Below are 24431 nucleotides of genomic sequence, written 5' to 3'. Positions count from 1 at the left end.
CATCACAAGGTCAAACTAAAATGAGGCTTTTTGCTCAAGGTTCTTGCAGAGCTAAATGAAGCTCAGAGCAACTCCTGAATAGATTCAATAAACAGGCCATGAAATCAGGACTGGCAGAGCCTACTGAAGTAATAACTTCTTCCAAGTTACAGTGAAGAGAGGAGAAATAATAAGAAAACAGCGACAGCACCATACTCCCAACATGTTCTGCAAATGCGCCGAATAATTGAAAATGGCAAAACACGGTTGAGAAGCACCTGTGGCCAAAAAAATATTTTGTGAAATTTTTTTCTGCCAAATTCAAAGCTGGCACGAGTGGACACAACTCTGTTGATGTCAGTGGACTTGCACCAGGTCTGCATTTCCCCACTGACTTGAGAGAGCGAGACATGAATCCAAAGAGCTTGCAGAAGAGTTGTAGATGGGTGAGTTGCATACAGTTGTGCCATATACCACTGTAAGGGTGCGGACTCACCCCTGCGGCGCCTCCTGCTCGTCTCTCAGGGAATTAGCTCAATTTCCAGCCTGGAGCACCCCCTGCAGGCAGGCCCTTCTCTCTCTGAGACTCTGTCTGCTTGAGCTCCTGGCTCAAGCCTTTATAGGGCCAGCTGAGTCTTCTTCCTCCCAATCAGCCCAGGCATCTTGCCCTTCCATCTTGCCCTCCTCCAGGGCTGTTTTAAACCCCTCATGGCAGGAGCGGGTAACTACCCAGCTACAACCACATGCTAGGATGTAGAGTATCAGAAAGGAAGGATGACCTGGGTTCAACTCCCTGCTTAGCCACATGCTTCCTGTGTGACCTTAGGCAAGTCACTTAATCTCTCTCTGTCAGTTCCTCATCTGTAAAATGGAGATAATAGCACTGCCCTATCTCACAGGGATGTGGTGAGGATAAATGCATTACAGATTGTGAGACTGACATACTGCAGTAATGGGGGCCATGTAAGTACCTAAACTCTCTAGTACCTTCTGCATTTCTGGAGTTCTTAAACAACAGGTGGAGACAACTCCCTCAAAACCCAGCTTGGACAAACAGTGGAATTTCCCCATGTTTTAAAGGCCCGGAGGCCAACCCCTGAAAGCGAAGCCATTGAAAACATAAATCCTGTCAGTCTCGAATATCTAAACTGATTTCCAATTACAAAAGGAATCCAAGTCCCCAGTAGCTACTAACAAGCCATGAGATAGCTTTTAGCAAGACCTACCAATGAGAATATTCCGAGATGAGAGAAACTGCTAATGATGAGTTCATGTTGAAAAGGAAATTGCTGGAGGGCACTTAAGTGGAGACAAGAATTGGAATAAGTGAGAGGGCATAAATATTTCTGTGATTCTTTTTTGTTTAACAGCCATGATTTTAATATCGGAAAGAATAGTAAACACACACAAACGAATAGTACTACCAAAAACCTGAAGAGAGAGAATTTAGTAGATAAAGCTACTGGATTTCAGGCACAATGTAAGAAGATTATAAGTGTCATTGACAACAGGGTGGAGGGAGGGAGAAATGATAAAAATTTAGAAGCTGTCCCTAGCAAGGCCTATATACAGCCGCCTCCAATACAGATTGCTAGCAACCTGAGTAAGGACAAAAGACGAAAGGACACTCCCTTGTAGAGTAAGGAAATGAAAGATGCTTTAACATTGCTAACCTAGCTGCCCTTGACATTTATTTGCCACATGAAGGAAGTAAGGCAACACTATATCATCCCTTCCTTGGCACTCCACTGAGTGTATGGGTGCAAAGTCTTGCCTGGTGAAACTCGGTTTAGTCACACCAGGGAGGAGTTTGGTCCATGGAGAACAGTGGAAATAGCATTTTAATTAGAGATGGGCTCAAACTGCAAAATGTGGATCCGAGTCTGGATTTTGGAGATCCTGAGCTCAGAGGAGTTTGAATCCAGGGCTTTGATTTGGCCAGTTATAAAGATAAGGGCTATTTGCAAAATGGACCTGGATTGAAGTTTGGATTTAGAAAATCCACAACATTTGGGGTTGTTTGCTTCAAACTGATCTCTAATTTTAATAAAATATTAAAATATGGACTCCTTGGGTCCAGTTCTAACTTCAGTTCCTTAGGAGCGACTCCTACAGGCTAATGTGAACTGCCCTGGACTACAATGGGTGTTGTATCTGTGTATGTGAGGATAGGAGCCTCATATTGCTCATGTGCTTTAATAACCATTCTTTATCGTGTCTTTACATGTAATGGAGAATTGGGAAATGTCTGTATCATTTTTCATCCATATGGTGCATGCCTCTGTGTTTCTGTTTATGATGGTTACTGGCTGTGGAGTTAGACCAAATTGGGCTGTTAAAGCAACCAAGCAGGAAAAGCAAAACAATGACACAGAGAAGAATCCTTGAGGAAACAATAGAAAAGCTGTTTATTGGGGAAGCCCCACACCTGGCTCCATCCAGCCTAAGAACTGTTTACTTTCCCTAAGGTTATGCCTAGGATCAAAGAATAAGAATAAACCATTAGAGCAGGGGGTCTCAAACTGAGGGTCAGGATCCCAAAGTGGGTCGCAACCCCATTTGAATGGGGTCACCAAGGCTGGTATTGGCCCTGGGCCCAGCAAGTCGGAAGCCAAAGCCCAAGCCCTACTGCCCAGGGCAGAAGCCAGAGAGCATGCCTTGAGAAGGAGAGTCTGCTTATCCCAACCCAGAGATGGGCATGACTGGGCTAGATTAAATGTACCAAAGCCTTCAAGAAATGTTTGAGTTAGGTGAGAGAAAGTATGCAATAAACGGTTATTGTTTTTACCATTTTGTGATGGAATGGAATGACCCCCTCACTTCAGCAGCCAGGAAGGGATCAACAGACGGATCAGTTACTTCTCCAGCTGCCACTCAGGATATGTCTACATTGTATGGGGTCACCTGCAGGTGGCTCATGCCAGCTGACTCGAGTCTGTGGGGCCGGGGGGCTGTTTAACTGCAATGTAGACTTCTGGGTTCGGGCTGAAGTCTGGGCTGTGGGACCCTACAAGGTGGGAGCATCCCAGAGCTCAGGCAGGAGCCCAGAGTCTACACTGCAGTTAAACAGCCCTATCTCTGGGAGCCTGCATCAGCTGACATGGGCTAGCCACAGGTTTTTAATTGCAGTATTTAATTGCACACCCTAAGTGGCTGATTAACAAAAGCTGAGATAAAAGGCTGCCACTCAGGCAGAGAGGTTTGGCTGCTAGAGAGGCTGAGGGAAACCCTTCTGCATTAGACTTGGGAGGAAACTGCAGGAGAAGACAGAGCTCCAGGGAGAGAGGATGAGAGAGCACAGCTCTGCGAAAGACTCCTGCAAACAGGCAAAGGTAGGAGCAGCCCAAGGGAGTAGCGAGGGATCACAAGAAGCAGAGCTCAGCTGCTTAATACAGTGGTTCTGGGCTGGAACCCAGAGGAGAGGATGGGCCTGGGTTTTACCAACCCCTCCAAGAAGGGAGGTATAAGCCTTGGGAATAAAGGGGCAGGGATTACTGAGCTGAGACCAGGCTTGAAGGCCTGGTATAAATTCAATACATTTTAGATTTTTGGTTGAACTTTTTATTACCCTTGAAGGGGTGAGGCTGTAAGCGACCTGGTCAGAGGGCTGACTCACAGGAAGAGACAAAGCACCGGGTGGCCTGAGCTGCTGCCAGCAAGGGGGCAACAGACACATGGGGGCTGCCATGGGCAGCCATGAGGGGCACAACAATGAGTATGTCTTCTACACCTTCGCTCTGCATGCCTTGTTCCTGTGGGTGAATGAATAAATAATGCTTCATTGTGAAGCTGCTGCCAGGGTCCGTGTCACCACAAATTTCTATTGTCACAGGCTTCTGAAGGGGCTCTTACTGTTGCCAAACAGGGTTGCTAGGCATCCGGTTTTCGACTGGAACGCCCAGGGTCGCTAAAATCTGGTCGGTGGCACAGTGGGGCTAAGGCAGGTTCCCTGGCTCTGCGTGGCTCCCAGAAGCAGCCAGCATGTCTGGCCCCTAGGCACAAGGTCGACCAGGGAGCTCCGCACGCTGCCCCCACCTCAAGTGCCGGCTCCACAGCTCCCATTGGCCAGGAACTGTGGCCAATGGGAGCTGTGGGGACAATGCCTGCAGGCATGGGCAGCGCACAGAGTCCCCTGCCCCTCTTCCTAGGAGCCAAACATACCGGCCACTTCCAGGAGCTGCCTGAGATAAGCGCCACCCCAGCTGGATCCCCCTCCCCGAGCCCCCTGCCCCAAGTTGGAATCCCCTCCAGCACCCCAACCCCCTGCCCCAGCCCTGAACCCCCTCCTGCACCTCCTCTCTCACCCTTGCCCCAGCCCAGAGCCCCCTCCCACACTCTGAACCCCTTGGCCGCAGCCCAGAGCCCCCTTCCTGCATCCGGAACCCCAAATTCATGGCCCCACCCTGGAGTCTTCACCCCTGGCCGGAGATCTCACCGCCTCCCGCATCCCAACCCCCAGCCCAAGGAAAGTGAGTGAGGGTGGGGTAGAGCAAGAGAAGGAGGGATGGAGTGAGCGGGGGCAGGGCCTCAAGGAAGGGGGCAGGGCAAGGGTGTGTGGTTTTGTGCAATTAGAACCTTGGCAACCCAATTGCTAAACCCAGTAGGGCCTGTTGCATTCACACATTTGGGAAATGGGGCGCTGGCCAGCCAGAGATCCTATTCCAGAGCGGCTGAACCACATGATTCATGCCCAGAGAGGGGTGAATTTAATTCACCCCTGTCTCCAAAGTGGTGTTCTCAAGTGGCAATACAAGGGGTCTAAATTAGTTTGCCCTGTAACGGTGATATAAACTATGAAAATGTAATACTAAATTCTTCATTATAGAAGAAATAATAATAGCTAAGTGGGCGAGACCTTAAAAATGCAGTTCTGTTTCTTAGGTGTCAATATCAAAGATGCTACAGTTTTGTTAGGATAGGAATTTGCCCCAATTCCTTTAGTTAAAATGGCTATAATTTCCCCCTTTTCCCAATGATTGTGCAGTTTGCTACTCATTCCGCTGCTTGTGATTCTAAATGCCGGTGGTGGTGGTGGTGTTTGTTCTTATCCTAGTGATCAGTTTGTGCTCTTTTAAACTGGAGGAAAGGATAATGCAACTATGATGTTCAATAATATTGGTTCTCTTTGGTTTATATTCAGTAGCATGACACCATAATACTGTTAGGGTAGACCTTTGCTGGACAGTTCCCCACGCTGGACATAGCCGCAGCAGGAGTGGAAGTAAAAGCAACATGATGCTAAATGCATTTTGCCGGATATGATAGGATTTGCAAAGACTCTGGAAGTTGCTGTTAGTGGCTGTTGCTGACTTTGTCCATCTTTGGTCTCCACTGTGGTTTGTTTTGTGTTTTGGGACTGATTTGTGCTGCAATTTAAGGGCCACAGTTTCAAAGCCTGTGTGTGCTCAAATCTCCGTAGTACACCTTACTTTAGGATGCAAACACCATGTTGTCGAGGATGGGCTTTTCAATGGATGAGGCGCGGTGCGATGAGTTGTCAGGTTTCCATCTACTTCCTTGTAGTACAGGGGTTCTCAGACTTTTGTACTGGTGACCCCTTTCACACAGCAAGCCTCTGAGTGCGACCCCCCTTATACATTAAAAACACTTTTAAATATATGTAATACCATTATAAATGCTGGAGGCAAAGTGGGGTTTGTGGTGGTGGGTGACAGCTTGTGACCCCCCATGTAATAACCTTGCGACCCCCTGAGGGGTCCCGACCCCCAGTTTGAGAACCCCTGTTGTAGTATATACAGGAAAAATAGTGATGGGATGCCACTTAAAACTGCTTGGACTCTGAGGGAGGAGTGGGTGGCAGATAGAAAGCCCTTTACAAAATCCTAATGCTGTGTGTGCCACTGAAATGTGTGCATACCCACACCTTGGCCACACATGCAGTTCTGATTTTTATACCTGCCTAGCAATTCACCCAAATAATTGGCAGAGGCACCATGTGGATGTGTGGTGGTTGCTGGGTATGCGTAGGCACAAGCATCCTTTCAAAACATGCTCTAATAGCCCATGGCAGCAGGTTGAGACTTCCTTGGGATAGAGAACGCATTCGGAAGTGTAAAAAATTACATTGCGTTGATAGGTGGTGAGGTTGTGAAGTGAGCTCTCTGCCCAGCAGATCCCTTCCAGCAACCCAGTTATTCAGGAGTTTAATTGCTTAGTGGTATTTATACAACAAATGAAGCATCCAATTAGCTCCAAAGTGTTCCAAAGGCAAGATATGCCAGTCCCCATGGTGTTTGTGTTCAAACACTCATTCCCTGTAAATGTCTGCTCTGCTTCATCTGGCAACATGTTCAGAGCAAGCTCCTGTTATAAGACTGGCACATTGGTACAATGTGCCCATTCTTTTCACATTTGATATATTTGATTGCATTGACACATGATAACTTTTCTTTATATATGGAGCTGTTCTCTTTTCGGCTCAAGTCGCAGCATTCATGGCACTGTGCCACAGCAAATTAATTTTGCAAATAGGTGTGTAATGGCTCCATGATCTGTTGCCAGATTCCAAGTCAGTCGAGGGTGATTACGTCTAGGCCAGAAAGTTTATCAAGGTTAAGATTAATAAATTGGAAAGAAGCACGGTTCGAGCACAGGGACGGGATTCAAGAGTTCTGCCACTGACTCACTGTCAGGCTACATCTCCGTGATGAGCTTAGGGGGTGAGTCCCTGCTCGTGTAGACACACTCTTATAGAGCTGGCATGCTAAAAATAGCTACAGTAGCAGAGGCAGCAGAAGGATGGGTTAGCTGCCCCACGTACGTACCTACGGGGCTCAGGCAGGGGGTTGTACATCCTGCCATTGCCCATGCTACTGCAGCTACGCTACTATTTTTAGCCTGCGAGCTCCATGAGAGTCAATGGTAAAGGGCTCATGGAATTCAATGTGCGTAGCAGCTGTCCCTTAACTTCTGTGTGCCCCCATGGTAAGATAAGAATGGGAACACTTCCCTGCCTCGCAAGGACATTGCGAAGCTCATTAATGAATATTTGTTTAAACAGTTTGATATCTCTGAATGAAAGGCACTATAGAAGAATAAAGAGTCGTTATAATTAATTACATACAGAAATTATATTTGAATATGCAAAGCACTCATATGTTAGGTAACACCAACATTTACATTTCCCATGCAACCTTAACTCTGCCCTCTTATGCACATGCATTATGATACAGTATACATCTGAAACACTGGAGAGAAAACAACTCTCAGATGAGGGGGGGGAAATACGATTGCAGTAGACAAAGCCAAAAAGGTATCAGGATAGCAAAACTGTTTGATTACAATGAGTAAGGCAGCTGATTTTTCTCTAACTAAACGTGTGACAGAAAGAAACAGAGATCTGGGTGTCTCACTCAGAATGGGAAACAATTGACATGATGTTGGAAAAAGTACAGAAATATAAATAGACAAAAGAGAAAATTGGCAACCCAATATTAGCACAACAAGGAGTATGAAAGTTCAATCACTTGTTCCTAGATTAAAAGGACGAAGGGCCAGGAGCTCTGTGGCGATAACAAAAAGGAGAGGGAATTTTTTGTATCGCTCTCCAGCAGTCCTTCTGGTCACTGCAGGAATTTTGATGACAGGCTCTGGAGTGGTCTATATCCATGGGGGGGGGGGGGGAGAGAGAGGCCTTCAGAAAATGTAGGGGGCTGACAGAAGGGGAAGAGACATCCGAAGTGTCTTGTTGATATTAGTCTCAGCATGGATCTTGCTAGGACACTGATTAGAAAATGCCACCTGAAGCAATGAAGCTAGGTCCTGTCTGTATGCCTTACATCTAGTAGAATCATGGTATTTTTTAGAGTATCAGAGGGGTAGCCGTGTTAGTCTGAATCTGTAAAAAGCAACAGAGGGTCCTGTGGCACCTTTAAGACTAACAGAAGTATTGGGAGCATAAGCTTTCGTGGGTAAGAACCTCACTTCTTCAGATGCAAGGTATTTTTAGAGGCTCTGAGCACAGATGTGCCAAAAAATATTCTGAGTGGATGTGTCTGCTGTCAAAGAAATACATCCCACCTTGTAATAATCCAGTTTTGGTTTGAGTGGGACAGAGGGAAATGCTCCTGATTCCCTCCTGTCTTATTCTCCCATCAAAGTGACCAACCAAACAATGCAATCCAGCAACAAAGAGAATGGAAAATCTGTCCCTGAAAGAGCCTCTTCTCTATGGAAGAAGATTTTCTTTGGGTTATTGTCTTGATATGCCCCAGATCTACCTAAGCAATTCCTGCCTGTGCTAAGAACAGACCCCAAAAAGGACAATAATGGGCCTTAAATTAAAGTTTTTTAAAAGCTGATGTCAAGAATTAAACTGAGTAAGAGCCTCAGGCGTAAGCCTCTTAAATCAGAGTAAGATGCCCTCCAAGCTCTCACCGAGGGAAGTCGTTGGAGAACTGTCTTTCATGCTTTTACAATGCTGTCTCAGTAGGAATTTCTAGGTCATAAACATTGAGTCTTATTCTTTGCTCAAATACACCAATGTCACTCCAGAATAATTGCATTGAGGCCACTGTTTTTACAGGAAGCAAAATCTGGCCCTGGACTGGATAGTATCTCAGGGGTTAGCACAAGCACTTTCTGCTTCAGTCCCATGCAGGGTGATAGATACAATCAATGCCATGAACCCCAGCTGCATTTAGGTCTTTAAGGTTGTCACCCTCTATTATTTTCCTGGTGGCCAATTTATCAGCTTGTGATGGATGTAAAGTTCTCTCTTTTTGTAGCACGTTGCCAGTGAGATAAAATACTTAGTGTCACTGTGTGTTTCATGCCTCATTTGTCAAAAAGCCTTACAGTTTTTAGTCAGGGCAATGCCACCTTTCACCTGGTACAGGGCTCTAGAGTGGCACTTAAGCTTTGAAAACTCAGACTTGCTAGAATTTATTTTTCCTTATCATTGGCTGTCTGTATTTATTTTATAAGTGTTGTTAAGGAATATATAGTAGGAATATAATTTAATATGGGTGGAGATTATTAGGTGTAATGTAGCTGCTAACCAGAGCTTTGTAATCTGTACGGGAACATGTTTAAGAGCTTCCTTGAAGGTTGGATTTATTAAAAATGCTAGCTATTACAACAGGGAATGACTATAGGATCTCCTTAAAGCATAGCATCTGAACATCTGCACAGACAGGCTGTCTTTGATTGTGCCTTACTTTTCCCTTTAGAAGTTCAGTCCTTTACACAGATCAAGGTAAAAATACATGGTCCAGTAATACAGTCTTATCTTTTAGGTGACACTTGCACAATGGCAGACTACAGCCGTCTTAAAAGCATACTCCTGGACCTTCAAGCTCATCACCACAGCCAGCTGAGCAGCCCTGTAGAGGACAGAACATCCCAGAAGCGCTTGTTAGTTGAGGACATGTTTAAGTACTTGGATATAAACAGTGACGGACACCTCAGCAGCTCTGAACTGGCTCAGGTGGGTTTATCGCTCAATGAAAATTGAATTATGAAATGGATTGCATTTTTCATTCTACGTGTAAATTGAATATAACACAGCCAAATTCTTGTGAGAATAGTTGCGTGTAACTGTCTGTCTAACATTAGGTGAAGGAAGGAAATTCTACTGTAGTATATAAAAGGTCTTTTCCCCGCCTCCCTTGGGAGACCGAGGCATTTTGTCAAGCAGTTTAGGATCCTTTACAAAGAGAAATATGGCAGTTTATCCAGGCCTCTCACCATCCCTTCCAAAAATAAATCCCTCACTATTTACATTCATTCTTTGAAATTCTTCCAGCTAGCTGACAAATATAGACTTAATTTGCATTTAAAAATGGATTTAAATTAGAAAATGAACCTTGTCCCTCCCCCCGCCTTCCAAACACTGTATTAGTGTTACAGTAAGTTTAAAATATTGGAACAGCTTTGTTCCCCCCACATCCCTTTGCAGTTACTGAAGTGTTGATTATGGAACATAATAAAATGAGAGAAGATGCAGAGTCTGGAAAAACAATAATCTTTAATTACCAACATGCTGTGCTGTTTGAATTAATCTAATTGGTAAAGTTAACCAAACATGGAGCACTGAGCGTTGAACTGATTTCCATGTGTACTCAAGGTACAATCAGTTTCCAGCAGGTGCCAGAATGGAGGTTCTGAGAGAGTCCTGACTGTGGTACCCAATGTATCAGCAAGAAGGATTTATATACTCTGTTTCTTTCGCCAAAGCTTGCTGGGTACGAAGCAAGAAGAGGAAGGCAATCTCAATACACAACACACAACATTAGCTACAGCACATACTCTGTACTGGAACACCATCACAGGCTAAATGTGTGAAGCATCTCGGAACAGCCTGGGCCCCAGAGGTGTAGTATGTCGGCCCACAGTGTATGGATGTGCCCTAGCGCTCACCTACCATATCTTAGCTATGGATAAATAGTCCCAGCCATAGATTAAATGGTGAAGATGGCTATCCTTTGACACAGAGAAATATAACTTCTCAACGTGAAAAATTAGCTCCTAGCTATGGGTCAAATAGCTGCATCCAAGCCAGGGACCCTGCTTGCTGCAGATTTCTGTACCAGTTAGTCATTTGGCTGGCCTGGATGAGAGAGTGGGATTGGCCAATGCATAAACCCCTCCCACTTAACCCCACTGCAGGCAGGCAGTTTGTCTCCAAGTCTCAAGTCCTGCTGCGATGCAGGAGTGGCAGACAGAGGATGCTAGTGGGAGTCCCCAGTCAGAAATCTGCACTCATGGGGGTGTGGATGTGATTATTGGTCACTTGTCATAGACACTGGAGCAGTTGCGTTTGTATCCTTAGAGCAGCCCATTTCAGGGACATTGCTGCTACCCCCAGGAAAAGGAAAGGAAAGTTGTTTGTGTGTTCATAGACTCTTAGCAGGGCATTGCCCTGTTGAAAAAACTAGGGTTGGGATTTTAGGAGATCCAGTGTTAGAAAAGTGTTCCAAGAGAAAATAGTTGCATTCTGAATGAAAAGTGAGCATCTTCAGAAGAATTGTTAAAGAAGAAGAATTCTCTGATGTAAAGTTGGATTTGAGTGCATCATAGTGTTAAATGATAGCCATAGGCAGTGGGCAGAAGTGAGTTCGAAAAAGCCCTTAGGAGAGCGAGCTTCAGAAAACAATAGCAGTTCCACAGGTCTCTTAACACATTTGTCTCAGCTCACCTAATTAAAACCACAGGAGAATTTTAAAATTAGGGAAACAAACTCAGAATGTTTGTAATTAATTATCTGTATATATATATATTTACTATTCTATTATGCTTTACATGAGAATAATTAGAAGCAAATGGCTCTTAGGAAGCCACTTCAGTTGCAAAAGTTAGCATTTTATCATTTTGCTCTAGATAAGCATCTCTGGTTCTCACTCTTCTGGGTCCGGAGGCACGGGGGCTGCCCGAAGTCCGTAGCGCTCGGCTCTTAAACAGAGCCGAAGAGTCAGGGGAGGAGCAGAGCCTCTGGCCGCGGCGGCTCTGCTCCTCCCCTGACTCTTCGGCTCTGTTTAAGAGCCAAGCTGTCCGAGCGCTACTGGCTTCGGGCAGCCCCCATGCCTCCGGACCCTGCGCCGCCGGAGCCCGGGAGGGGAAGTGCCCGGCCGGCGGCTGAGGTCCGGAGGCAAGGGGGCTGCCTGAAGCCCATAGCGCTCGGGCAGCTCGGCTCTTAAACAGAGCGGAAGAGTCAGGGCAGGAGCAGAGCAGCCGCGGGAGGGGAAGTGCCCGACCGGCATTTTCCCAGACATGTTCGGCTTTTTGGCAATTCCCCCCGGACGGGGGTTTGATTGCCGAAAAGCCGGACATGTCCGGGAAAAAACGGACGTATGGTAACCCTAGTATGTATTCATCCACACTGCAACTGGAAGTGTGACCACAGCTCGGCTTGGCGTAACTGTGCTAGCTTTAATCTAGCTCCAAAATAACCCCTAGGCACAGGCTGACAATATGAGTATGGATCCAAGGTTCCGGGTGGGCTAAAACAGCCCATTCTGAACCTGGTGCTGCTATATCTTTGTGGCTATTTTAGACATAGCCATCCTAGCTATAATTTACATAGTATGCCTATCCAAGCTGCAATCCAACCTTTAGTTCAGCATAGATAAAACTGTATATTGGTATAAACAGCTTTATACCAGAATAGCTTATTCTTTCAGTGAAGTGAAATAAGTTACACTGGTATAATTGCATTGCATATAAACTTTTACTAGCATAACTATGTCTGTTAAAAAAAATCACACCCTTAACTGACAGAATTATGCCAATAAATCTTTTTCAATAAAGACCAGGCCTTATATTAATCTTTGGTCCTCACGGATCAGTTACAGTGGTGCCTAGGCATCCTCTTGCCCATTATCTTCACCCCTCACTATTGTTTACAAATGACCGGCAACAGATGAAGCAAGGGAGAAAAGATCTAGAGTACTGGTAGTGGAAGTCTGGTGCTGAAATGGACTCCTTGCATTGTAACAATGCTTTTAAAATTATTTTTTAACTCTCACGCCATTGCTGACTTGCAGGGTATACTACATGGCCAGTTTCTTTCCCAGACACTTTAAGAGATTTCTTAGGGAGGGATATATTTAAATTTCTCTGCTTTGTGATCTCTACTAATTTGCCTGATTTGCTATGTAGATTGGTGTTTGATCTGAGTTGGGTCTTTTAATTTGTAAGAGTTTTAAATCAGAAATCTCCGAAGACCAGAGCTTTGCTGCAAATCAGAAGAGGTAAATAAAATAAATGTGGTGCCATGGGAGATACTGTGATTGCATTTTCCGTCGACCAGCACATAAGTTGTTACTTCTCATTTCCTTTCATTTATTTAAAAAGAAAAATAGGCAGTAGGGAATCACAATCTCACCTGCTATGGCGGAGAGGCAAGGGAGAGGCACTGCTATAAAAAACAGACTCGTTTGTTAAGTTGATTGTCATTATTATAGGCCACATTGTAGCATTTAGGCATAGCCCTTCTCTGGGGGCAGTATGCAGCAGCACTGTCCCATGAGGAGCAGTGGAGACAGAATGCCTCCCAGAGCCCCGCAGTGTGGCAGGGATGCACCCTTTTTGAGGAGTGCAGCATATAACTCCTAGAGCCTCCAGCCAGCTCCACTGGTCATCCACCCCCACCACCTCCATCTACTCTCTTCTCATCCACTCCCACTTTGGAGCATTACGCATCCCTGAGGAGCATTACCTGTGCATTGTAGTTCAAGTCTCTTATATAAACTCCACAAGGGGGATGGCTCCTTATTCCATCACACTCCCACCATTCACTCATGTAAGGGCTCGACAGAAACTAGCTCTAAGAGGAGAGAGAATAGTTTGCCAGTTTGTTTATTTAAATTCAAATCAAACAATTCTTGTTCAGTGAGAAAAGATCCTTGGAAATAAAAAAAAGAAGTATGGTCACATTTCTCCTTTTAGGGCCTAATCTGACTCCAGCCATAGTCAGTGGAACGACCTTACTGAAGTTTCCTTCTGAGCCCATTACTGTGAAATATCACAAACTTCAGAGTTGTGGATGTACAAAGCTATTAACAACTGTGGTAACTGGAATGTTATTGCCATTTAAAACTCTAATATATTTTAAAGTCATTTTCATAAATCTACTGAATACATTGCAGCTAACATGGCTTGTTTTTTTTCCTTCTGACATGAAATCAAAGGAGCTAGTAAAAACTTGTCAGTCAGATGAAAAGTTAATACATTTTCAATACAAAAGAAGACAGGGACATTTCTATCTTTAAAAGATTTAGCTCTGAAGTTATGGTTGATCTCACTTTTATTGAACTTTTTTACTTGCTAGGTGAAGGGTCATTTTTTTAGCATTATTACTTCAAATTGCCTTTAATACAATAAGGTCAAGACTAAAATTGTAAATAAAAGAAAGTCTTAAAGATTTTTCTGCCCTGAATATTCTACATTTCAACAGTTTTATTTATACTCTTTTATAAATTGAATGATCCAATCGTTTACATTATCCTTAATTAAAAGATTCAGAATAAAAATTAAGTGTTTGCTAAAGCTCTGTCCATATATAGAATGGAATGCGAAAAGGGTTTATATATATTCTAAAGAAACAGCTGTTAGAGGTAAAACCTATGTTGAGAAATAAATGTATAGTGTGTAAATATACATTCAACTCACCTGCCGGGTGGGAAGTGGAAGCGGAGACTCAGGGCTTCCCCCAGCAGCAGGATGAGATGGTGCCTGTCGGGCTGGAGCGGTGAGCACTGGCTTGCTCTGCCATGGGCGGGAAGCCCTGAGCCTCTGTGCCCCGCCAGGCAGGTGAGTTGAACGTGTGTGGCCTGCCATTGATGATTTTGCTGTTGTTGGGTCAATGTCCCCTGATACAAGAGGTTCCCCACCTTTGATTTAAAGACTCCCAGTTACACACAATCTGCTATCTACTCTAGTTCAAACCAGCAAGTGATCTGTGTCCATGCTGCAGAGGAAGGCAAAAAACCCCAAGGTCTCTGCCAATCTGATCTGGGTGAATATTCTTTCCTGACCTCAAATATGGTGATCAGTTACACCCAGAATTCTCTGTAGTGACTGACAGCCCTCCCCTTCTAGCGTCCCATCACCAGCCATTGGGGATATTTGCTACTAGCAGTCACAGATCTGCCTAAATGTATTGATTGCCTGTTTTATCTATTGGCTTTGTGCCAACATTGTCCCTTAATTTACATAACTATTCTCCCTCCCCGACCTTTTATCTCTGAGGTATTTATAGAGAGCAATCATATCTCCCCTCATCCTTCATTTTGTTAGGCTAAATAAGCCAAGCTCTTTAAGTCTCCTCTCATAAGGTAACAGGTTTCAGAGTGGTAGCCGTGTTAGTCTGTATCAGCAAAAAGAATAATGAGTACTTGTGGCACCTTAGAGACTAACAAATTTATTTGGGCATAAGCTTTCATGGGCTAAATCCCACTTCATTGGATGCATGCAGTGGAAAATACAGTAGGAAGATCTATATATACACAGAGAACATGAAAAAATGGGTGTTGCTATACCAACTCTAATGAGACTAATCAATTCAGGTGGGCTGTTATCAGCAGGAGAAAAAAACCCTTTTGTAATGATAATCAGGATGGCCCATTTCCAACAGTTGACAAGAAGGTGTGAGTAACAGTAGGGGAAAAAATTAGCATGGGGAAATAGTTTTTACTTTGTGTAATGACCCATCCACTCCCAGTCTTTATTCAATCCTAATTTAATGGTGTCCAGTCTGCAAATTAATTCCAATTCTGCAGTTTCTCATTGGAGTCTGTTTTTGAAGGTTTTTTTGATGGAGAATTGCGACTTTTAGGTCTGTAATTGAGTGACTGGGGAGGTTAAAGTGTTCTCCGACTGGTTTTTGAATGTTATCATTCTTGATGTCTGATTTGTGTCCATTTATTTTGCGTAGAGACTGTCCAGTTTGGCCAATGTACATGACAGAGGGGCATTGCTGGCCCATGATGGCATATATCACATTGGTAGATGTGCAGGTGAATGAGCCTCTGATGGTGTGTCTGATGTGATTAGGTCCTATGTTTGTGTCCCTTGAATAGATATGTGGATAGAGTTGGCAACAGGCTTTGTTGCAAGTATAGGTTCCTGGGTTCGTGTTTTTGTTGTGTGGTGTATGGTTGCTGGTGAGTTTTTGCTTCAGGTTGGGGGGGTGTCTGTAAGCGAGGACTGGCCTGTCTCACAAGATCTGTGAGAGTGAAGGATCGGCCTTCAGGATAGGTTGTAGATTCTTGATGATGCACTGGAGAGGTTTTAGTTGGGGGCTGAAGGTGACGGCTAGTGGCGTTCTGTTACTTTCTTTGTTGGGCCTTTCCTGGAGTAGGTGACTTCTGGGTATTCTTCTGGCTTTGTCAACCTGTTTCTTCACTTCAGCAGATGGGTATTATAGTTTTAAGAATCCTTGATAGAGATCTTGTAGGTGTTTCTCTGTCTGAGGGGTTGGAGCAAACACAGTTGTATCTTAGAGCTTGGCTGTAGACAATGGATCGTGTGATGTGGTCTGGATGAAAGCTGGAGGCATGTAGGTAAGTATAGCGTCAGTAGTTTTCCGGTATAAGGTGGTGTTTATGTGACCATCGCTTATTGGCAGTGTTGTGTCCAGGAAGTGGATCTCTTGTGTGGACTGGTCCAGGCTGAGGTTAATGGTGGGATAGAAATTGTTGAAATCATGGTAGAATTCCTCAAGGGCTTCTTTTCCATGGGTCCAGATGATGAAGATGTCATCAATGTAGCACAAGTAGAGTAGGAACGTAAGAGGACGAGAGATGAGGAAGCGTTGTTCTAAGTCAGCCATAAAAATGTTGTCATACTGTAGGGCCATGTGGGTACCCATAGCAGTGCTGCTAACTTGAAGGTATACATTGTCCCCAAATGTGAAATAGTTGTGGGTGAGGACAAAGTCACAAAGTTCAGCCACCAAGTTTGCCGTGACATTATCAGGGATACTGTTCCTGATAGCTTGTAGTCCATCTTTGTGTGGAATGTTGGTGTAGAGGGCTTCTACATCCATAGTGGCCAGGATGGCATTTGCTGGAAGATCACTAATGGATTGTAGTTTCCTCAGGAAGTCAGTGGTGTCTCGAAGATAGCTAGGAGTGCTGGTAGCGTAGGGCCTGAGGAGAGAGTCTACATAGCCAGACAATCCTGCTGTCAGGGTGCCAATACCTGAGATGGGGCGTCCAGAATTTCCAGGTTTATGGATCTTGGGTAGCAGATAAAATACCCCTGGGCAGGGTTCTAGGGGTGTGTCTGTGCAGATTTGTTCCTGTGCTTTTTCAGGGAGTTTCTTGAGCAAATGGTGTAGTTTCTTTTGGTAACCCTCAGTGGGATCAGAGGGTAATGGCCTGTAGAATGTGGTGGTAGAGAGCTGCCTAGCAGCCTCTTGTTCACATTCCAACCTATTCATGGTGACGACAGCACCTCCGTTGTCAGCCTTTTTGATTATGATGTTAGAGTTGTTGTGCAGTACACAACGCCATCCACAGCCTCAGGAACAACTCTGACATCATAATCAACAAGGCTGACAATTTACTCAAGCCCTTACTTCGTGATATAAATCATATAAGTTCAATTTATGACATTTAATTCCTTTTTATTAATATACTGAGATGGTGATATTACATTGACATGAGTTAGCATTTGTGGGCTTCATTTCTTCGGCTAACCCCCCAAATACTAACCAAATGTATTAACAAACAAAAATCTTTCCAAGGACCTGATCCTGCAAGCAGATGCCCTGCAGAGGCACAATGACTTTAATGCATCTGTACAGAGATAAAGATGCAGTGTTGGGGTCGAAATTCTCCTCCTCCTCTGAGTCCCCCAGGTTGCAAATGATTATTTCCTGTAGCCTGATTCTGTCCCCATTGATTTCAAGGGGCTCAGAATTGGCAGTTGAGTGTATAAGTTTCTTTGGTAAAATTTTCAAAAGTGCCTGAATCACTTAGGAGCAGGGGGTACATCTATACAGGGATTCAAAAAAAACCCATCAGCTGGCCTGGGTCAGCTGACTTGGACTCTCAGACCTCAGGTTGCAGGGCTGAAAAATCACTGTGTGGACTTCAGGGCTCACGCTGGAGCCTGAGCTCTGGGACCCTGCGAGGGTGGATAGTCCCAGAGCTCAGACTCAAGCCCAAATGTCTACACAGCCACTTTTATTCCTGCAGCCTGAGCCCCATGTACCTGGCCTGGGTCAGCCATGGCTCTGCTGCAGGGCTTTTATCCCTGTGTAGACATACCCTTAGGCACACAGGAGAGTCAACTGGACTTAAGGTCCAACATGCAGAAATTACTTTTGAAAATTTTCCCCTTAGTGATATAAGGGGAGATTGTCAAAGGAACAGAGGGTAGTTTAGTGCCTGACTGCCACTGACTTTGAAAATCTCCCATGACTAGGTGCTTTTGAAAATGAGACTTAAGCTTGTAAGTGAATTGAGCACGTCAGAAAAATTTAGCCCCTATTTCTATTCATGCAGCAATAAACTAGAAGTGGCCAAAGCAATGTGCTACCTGTGCTTTAGCCCCCTACACTAATATACTGTAAATAGCAAAGAAATAACATCTTCTGTGACAGATGCAACTATTCGAAACATGTTTATCAGAGGGCAGGTATTATTCTAAAATATTACCCTTGTATCTTGCATTCCATGGAGTCTTCAGTAACAAATTAACTCACTTCACCTGCTGGAATACCTGGGTGCAAGAGTTAGACTGCTAAGAAAAAAGCTACAATTATGATGAGCCCTGTTCTACACCCATGCTGCCGAGGAATGGCTGACATCTTAGATGCCTCAACAGTCAATTCACAACCAGTTGCCTCATAAATTACAAAAGATGGCTACAAAAAAATTCAGATAGGACTGTAAGGATGAAAAACAGAAAAATAAAAATACCTGCATTGATTTCAAGATAATGGTTTTTAATACTTGTCAAGTTTAAACCCCTTGCTAATTGTGACGTGCACTATGTCTGATAGGATCCCTTTATATTAAATTTATGCCATTCTCAGTTTTTGGAGCATATCATTTTTCTTTGTTGAAATGGTAAATTTTCTTTCAAAATTACAATGTGTCACAACTCACTATTCGTATAACTTTCTGTTCCCACAGCTAATGGAGAAAGAAGCTCTAGAAGATGATTTCTTGGATTGCACGCTGGAAGATCTTCTCCGATTTGATGATTACAACAATGATGGTTACTTAACCCTGCAAGAACTCTATACTGCATTCCGTAAGTCATGATGCTTTCCCCCCCCCCCCCCCCCTTTGCAATGACAAAATGTGGCTTACAGTCCAGGTGTTACATGAATATTTTGTCTCCAGAAATGTGTGTGTGAAATAGTTATTTTCATTTTGAACTTTCCATGGTATGTGTATACAGGAGGAGGAAGGGGTCAGCATCTGCGGGGGGGTTGTTTCCTTAAGGTAAGATGTGCTTATCAGGAAATAACTGAACTTTATGGATTTGATAAAGAGATACAGGCAATGGATTATTTTGTTGGCTTTGTTGATTGTTAATGGCATTGAAAAGATATTGTTGGATTATTGGAAGTGTAAGTAGAACATGTATGTCGTCTCTAGGAAGCCACAAGGTACTATGCTTGTAGTGTTTACCACTGAATTTTCTCAAGAATTTTTTTCATGACACCTGGCTACCACAGAGTGAGAATAGCTGTTATTTTAGGGGTGAGAAAAGTAAGGTTTTTTTCCCTGCATCTTCTGCCTGGATTCAAAACATTTTATTTCCCTCTTTGACGATGAATTGCTGTGTGATCTTGGGACAATCTCTGTACCTGTTTAACGATTTGCAACATGCATACTGGCTCTGATTCAGCAAGGTACCTAAGCAGTGTGCAACTTTAAGCTCTTGAGTTACCAATTATTGCCTGGGGTTTGTAAGTTTTATGGATACTTCTTTGAGTAATTAACAATATCTATTATGAATCATGTATTGGTACTTCAAAGCTCACTATTCTGATTTCTACCAAAAATAATACTTTTTGTGCTTCTACAAAGTTGGTTTATCTGAGTATGTTAAAGGCTTTACAAACATTAATGAAGTCTCATGCCCTCCCTCTGAAGTGTAGATATTATGGGCCTGATTTTAGCAAGATACATCTGTATATGCACAACTTTAAGCCTGTAGGTAACGCTACTGAAATTAGTGGCATTTCCAACAGGATTCTGACCTTGTCAATTTAACATTTGTAAGATAAAAAGTATTTCAGTGAGTGCTTCTGCCTCTTATTCCTCTTTACAAACTACAGAACTGCAAAGTAAAATCTCAATACTGCCCCCCTTTACTCCCATTAAACATAGTACCTTGCTCCATGAATGGTCCCAATGATTACTTGTGGAATAAAGTTTTATGCTCATCATAAGTAAGAGTGGGAGAAGTGGGTTCTGAGTCACTTGACATATCCTGAAACAGCATGCTAATTTTCAGTATTATTTGTCCATCTAGAGTAATAAGGCAAATGGAATCACCTTAGAATTGCTGCTTCCACAGATTTTCATCTTTTCTAAAGTGAGTGGCTTTTGTTATGTTCATTTCAAGTTTTAAATTAAAAAAGGTTTGGGATAATAATTTTTAAAGTGCTCTAAAATTAGTCCCAGCTGGCACCTTGGACCTGTTTTAAACTACATATGCATTTAATTCATCGCTCCATGCTGAAAATAATAGATATGTAATAAAACATAAAACCTTGTACATTAAGAAAACTATAAAGTGAATTAACCCAGCTATAAAGACTTGACATGCAGTTACTTGGGAGCATATCTGGATCAATGGGTTTTCAAAGTCACAGGAACCCTAAGCTAAATTCTAATATTGCTTGGAATGGATTTGTGGTTCAGTGAATTTTAAATAGGTAATGAAAATCAGACAAGTGTGAGAACAGTCAGTAATTGATAAGCATTCAAAAATGTCTGTAGTGTTGCTTCTTGGTTTTCTTTAAGATATTTCAAGAGAACTTGCTATGGAAAAAAATATTCTCCGTCCAAACATCAAAATTAGCCCATTTTATGACTTTATTCTCCATTTTGGATTTCCCCAAATAACCTGCTTTTATTAGGAGAGGTTAATGGTTTGTCAGCATCCTTAATTAGAAAGTGGAATGGTTTATGTATCTGTAGAAACTTTGTAGCTTTTGTGCGTAAAGAAAAAATCCTGGTCAAAGTACAACTTTTCCTGGGAAATGTATTTTAGTAATATGCTCTTATAGAATGCATTTCAAAAATGTTTGCTCTTCACATAGTTGTCTTAGGTGCATAGTTTGGTTTTGTAATCTTCGCATGTCTGAACTTTGTGTTAATCATTTCATTATGAGCCAGAATGTCAGTAATCCAAGTCAAAGTGCTGCTTTTAAAGGTACAACATCCTCCATATTTTTCATAGATTTGACCCAGTGCATTGGTATCTCTCTTGCTCAGATCCGCGTGAGTTAAGTCAATCACTTTTGAATGATAGCAATAGGCTTGCAAAGATGGCTGTTCAACAGACTGTGAAATCTAATGATCAGAATTCAATGACATCATAAAGTCTGAATCTAATTTACCCTTCCTCAAAATTGTTACGTTAAATTTGTCCCAACACACCATATACCTGTACAGTGATCTAATCCAAGGGAGGTACAAAGATGACCTTGATGATTTGAAGAGCTGAACTCTCCAATGTGCCACTCTTTTGCTGCTTTTGAAATCATAGTTCATTTTTAAAATTCCCATGGCTTTTCTGTAAGAGCTACAAAGCTGTCAGTCTGCCTCTCTCATGCTTGCTTGGTAGCTTTCTCTCTCTCCAATCCTCCCCCCCATTACTGTCCAGAAAGCATTTTTAACATTATGATATGCTGATCAGTTGTAAATGAATGCACCAAAGTAATTGCATAACTTATCTTTCCTGAGAAGTGGAATGGTTCGGTTTCAAGTTACTAGTATCTAATAGGTACTAATTTAACAGATGTTTTAAATAAACTATTTACATACAAGTGTTGAATTAACTCTCACTTTTGGATTATAGGCAAAATGGATATCTCACTGTCTCTAAATGAATCATTTTATTCTGCTCTTCTGAAAGATACTTTGTCCTTTTAATTAATCCACTGAGTACAATCCCTCTGAGTTTGTTTGCATTCATGTAAATTGCTCTAAATAGCTGTTAGCAAGGGAGAAAAACGCTTAATATTTAAATTCTTCCTGATCATACATAAATAACATGTCAAGCAGTATAACTGTTTTCCTGATGGGTCTTGCAAGAAGAGCAAATTGTGGGTGTCTTCCAATCTCTGATTATTGAACCTTATCAGACATCCAGGCTCAAGAGACATAGTGAAAAAAAATCTCAGTTGTAACTTGATTATTTCAACATGTCCACATCCCAGGAAATATGAAGAACACTGGTAAGGTGCTAGCTTGGTTGTTTTACGTGTTTGTCTGCTTCTTACTTTCTATACAGCTGCATAAAACTCAATACATGAATAACAAGTAGTTATAGGCCTAACTGTTGTAAGAATTAGAGCAGAGAAAACATCAAATTAATAAGCATGGAAACAGTCTAGTAATTTGGCAAGCATGTTACTCAGCTGAGTAGGATGTTGAACATGCCCAGAGGAGTGATTTTTTTTGGGTAGATCTTCTGGAACTATGTCAGACTGGAGGTCATTAAAATTAAGTATGTGATTGCTGGCCTTACCTTTGTCATTCCCTAATGAGAGAGTAGTAGGCTGGCAGATGCAAAACTGTCTGGAAAACTCTAGCTCTAGATTATATCATCAATGTGGACAGGTCAATTAGTAATACAAATATGACAAAGACCAGGAAAACATGTATTCAGTCAAAATTGCCTTATCTTGTCAATATTGCTTTAGTTAATAAGAGATTATTAACAGTGAGATAGAAATCCTGTTAAATTATAGCTCATTGCTCATTAATTTTTCAAACTGACATTCATTTTTGACAGCTTGGCTTTGCATTTCATTAGATTATAGGAAAGCAAAAAACAGCCCTTTGGAGACTGCTTTGACTATCCTAAAACAGTTCCACTATTGCTGGTAGGTCACACCAGCTTAAGAGAGCTTTTGATTGAAGTTGCTCGATAAGTATGAATATGTCACTAGATCAGGTCAGAAATTATGACAAGATAATTTCCAAATCTCAAAGCACTTACGGCTCTCAAAGGTTGCCTTCTGTGCCCTATACTTGTCATTGGGCATTGTCAAAGTGGAGCCCTAGGAAAGCCTGCTATATAGTACTTTTTCTAGTACCTGAATAGTGAGGTTTTGAGATGCTCTGATCTAGGAAAAAAAACTTTGAATGAATAAAAAGAACAGGAGTACTTGTGGCACCTTAGAGACTAACAAATTTATTAGAGCATAAGCTTTCGTGGACTACAGCCCACTTCTTCGGATGCATATAGAATGGAACATATATTGAGGAGATATATATACACACATACAGAGAGCATAAACAGGTGGGAGTTGTCTTACCAACTCTGAGAGGCCAATTAATTAAGAGAAAAAAAAAAAACTTTTGAAGTGATAATCAAGCTAGCCCAGTACAGACAGTTTGATAATAAGTGTGAGAGTACTTACAAGGGGAGAGAGAGTCAATGTTTGTAATGGCTCAGCCATTCCCAGTCCTTATTCATTCATTCTTTGAATGAATACTCTTCAAAAGAAAAAAAGTGAAATACTTGGTTTTCAATCAATGCATTGATTATTCTTGTTGTTCTAGAAAACATTTTACTTATAAACAACACTTTACAGCGAGAGATACATATATCTCTAAGTACATCTACATTAAATGCACAGCTGTAGTTTGGGAGGAACAAATCATTGCAGGAGAATGAACAAAGAACAAATTGCAGACAGGATCAGACCGATGATAGTAGCTGGGATTATAAAATACAATCTAGTGGCAGTAGAGCAGGAAAAAAAGGGGGAACAAATAGGAACCCTCCTGTCTAAATGTTTCTCACTCTCTCATTCCCATGCTTTGTTTTGAAAATCAGTTTTGAAAGGTTTTTTCCTGTCCTTTCTGGTTCTAATTCAGTCCTAAAACTCTAATTCTTCACACATCCCCAATGTGTATTAAAAATGCACAAGGGAGACTGAGTGACTTAATGGGCCGAGAGACTTCTACTTTTAGGTCTGCCACAGACTCCTTGTATGGCCTTGGGCAAGTCACTAAAAGCATCCGGGCCTGTAAAACAGAGATAATCATACTTCCCTCTTTCCTTCCCAGGTGTGTTGTGAGGCTTCTATAGATAATGTTTGTAAAGCCCTCTTTAAAGCCTTATTAAAGTCTTAATAAAATGTTAAAGGAAAATGTTAGCTACTTTTGAATTACACGCTCGAGCAATGGAATTTATTTAGGCCCTGCACTGTAGGTTTGTCTGTTGTCTAACAGTATAAGAAGCATCAATACTGTATTGATCTTAAAAGGAGTAGAAGAGCAAAAAAGGGCCATACAATTAGCATGAGAGGGGAGTACACGCCTAAATGGGATGCTTAAGCCCAATTAGAAGCTCATCCACATAACACCACGTCATTGGGGGTCTCTGGTTATATCAGAATCCTGGGAAAGGCAAAACTAGGGAACAGCCATTCTATGTAGGAATGCTACCTGTGGGAAGAAAATTAAACTCCATGGCAAATAGTTGTGAAGGGTAATGCTGGTTAGAGCTGCATTAAGGAACTCCCTGTGAGATGTGAAGAAAAAGCAACTGGGGGTGGGAAGGGGAGGCATTGGCAGCATGATTTAGCTGCAGCCTGCAGCCTTAGGGGAGGGAAATCTGGTAGCCACATGGTCTCTGTAGATGTGGTCAGACCATGCATTTGGACCTGAGTTTCTTGTATATTCCCAGCTTGAGTGGCTGTAGCTCCTTTAAATGGGAGAATAAGGAACAAGGGCAAATTAATTTCTGTAAGCGAAGATCCTGGACCAGTTCCTAATGTTAAG

The 24431-nt window shown here is 42.6% G+C and overlaps 1 protein-coding gene across 10 annotated transcripts in view; it reads left to right on the top strand.

Annotated features, from left to right (window-relative positions):
- FSTL4 (follistatin like 4) overlaps positions 1 to 24431 on the top strand; it is a 540889-nt gene that overhangs the window by 307299 nt on the left and 209159 nt on the right. For 9 of the 10 annotated variants that reach the window (XM_042850015.2, XM_065555940.1, XM_065555942.1 and 6 more), the window contains 2 exons: positions 9237 to 9427; positions 18585 to 18705. In XM_042850015.2, the coding sequence (XP_042705949.2) occupies positions 9237 to 9427; positions 18585 to 18705 (312 nt within the window). Of the gene's footprint in view, positions 1 to 3155; positions 3312 to 9236; positions 9428 to 18584; positions 18706 to 24431 lie in introns of those variants that run through there. The other variant, XM_065555943.1, reaches the window with a different exon arrangement.

The sequence above is a fragment of the Chrysemys picta genome, chromosome 8 (genome assembly GCF_011386835.1).
Source record: "Chrysemys picta bellii isolate R12L10 chromosome 8, ASM1138683v2, whole genome shotgun sequence".
In the NCBI taxonomy this organism is placed as follows: Eukaryota; Metazoa; Chordata; order Testudines; family Emydidae; genus Chrysemys; species Chrysemys picta.
This window is presented reverse-complemented; position numbering and strand designations above follow the sequence as displayed.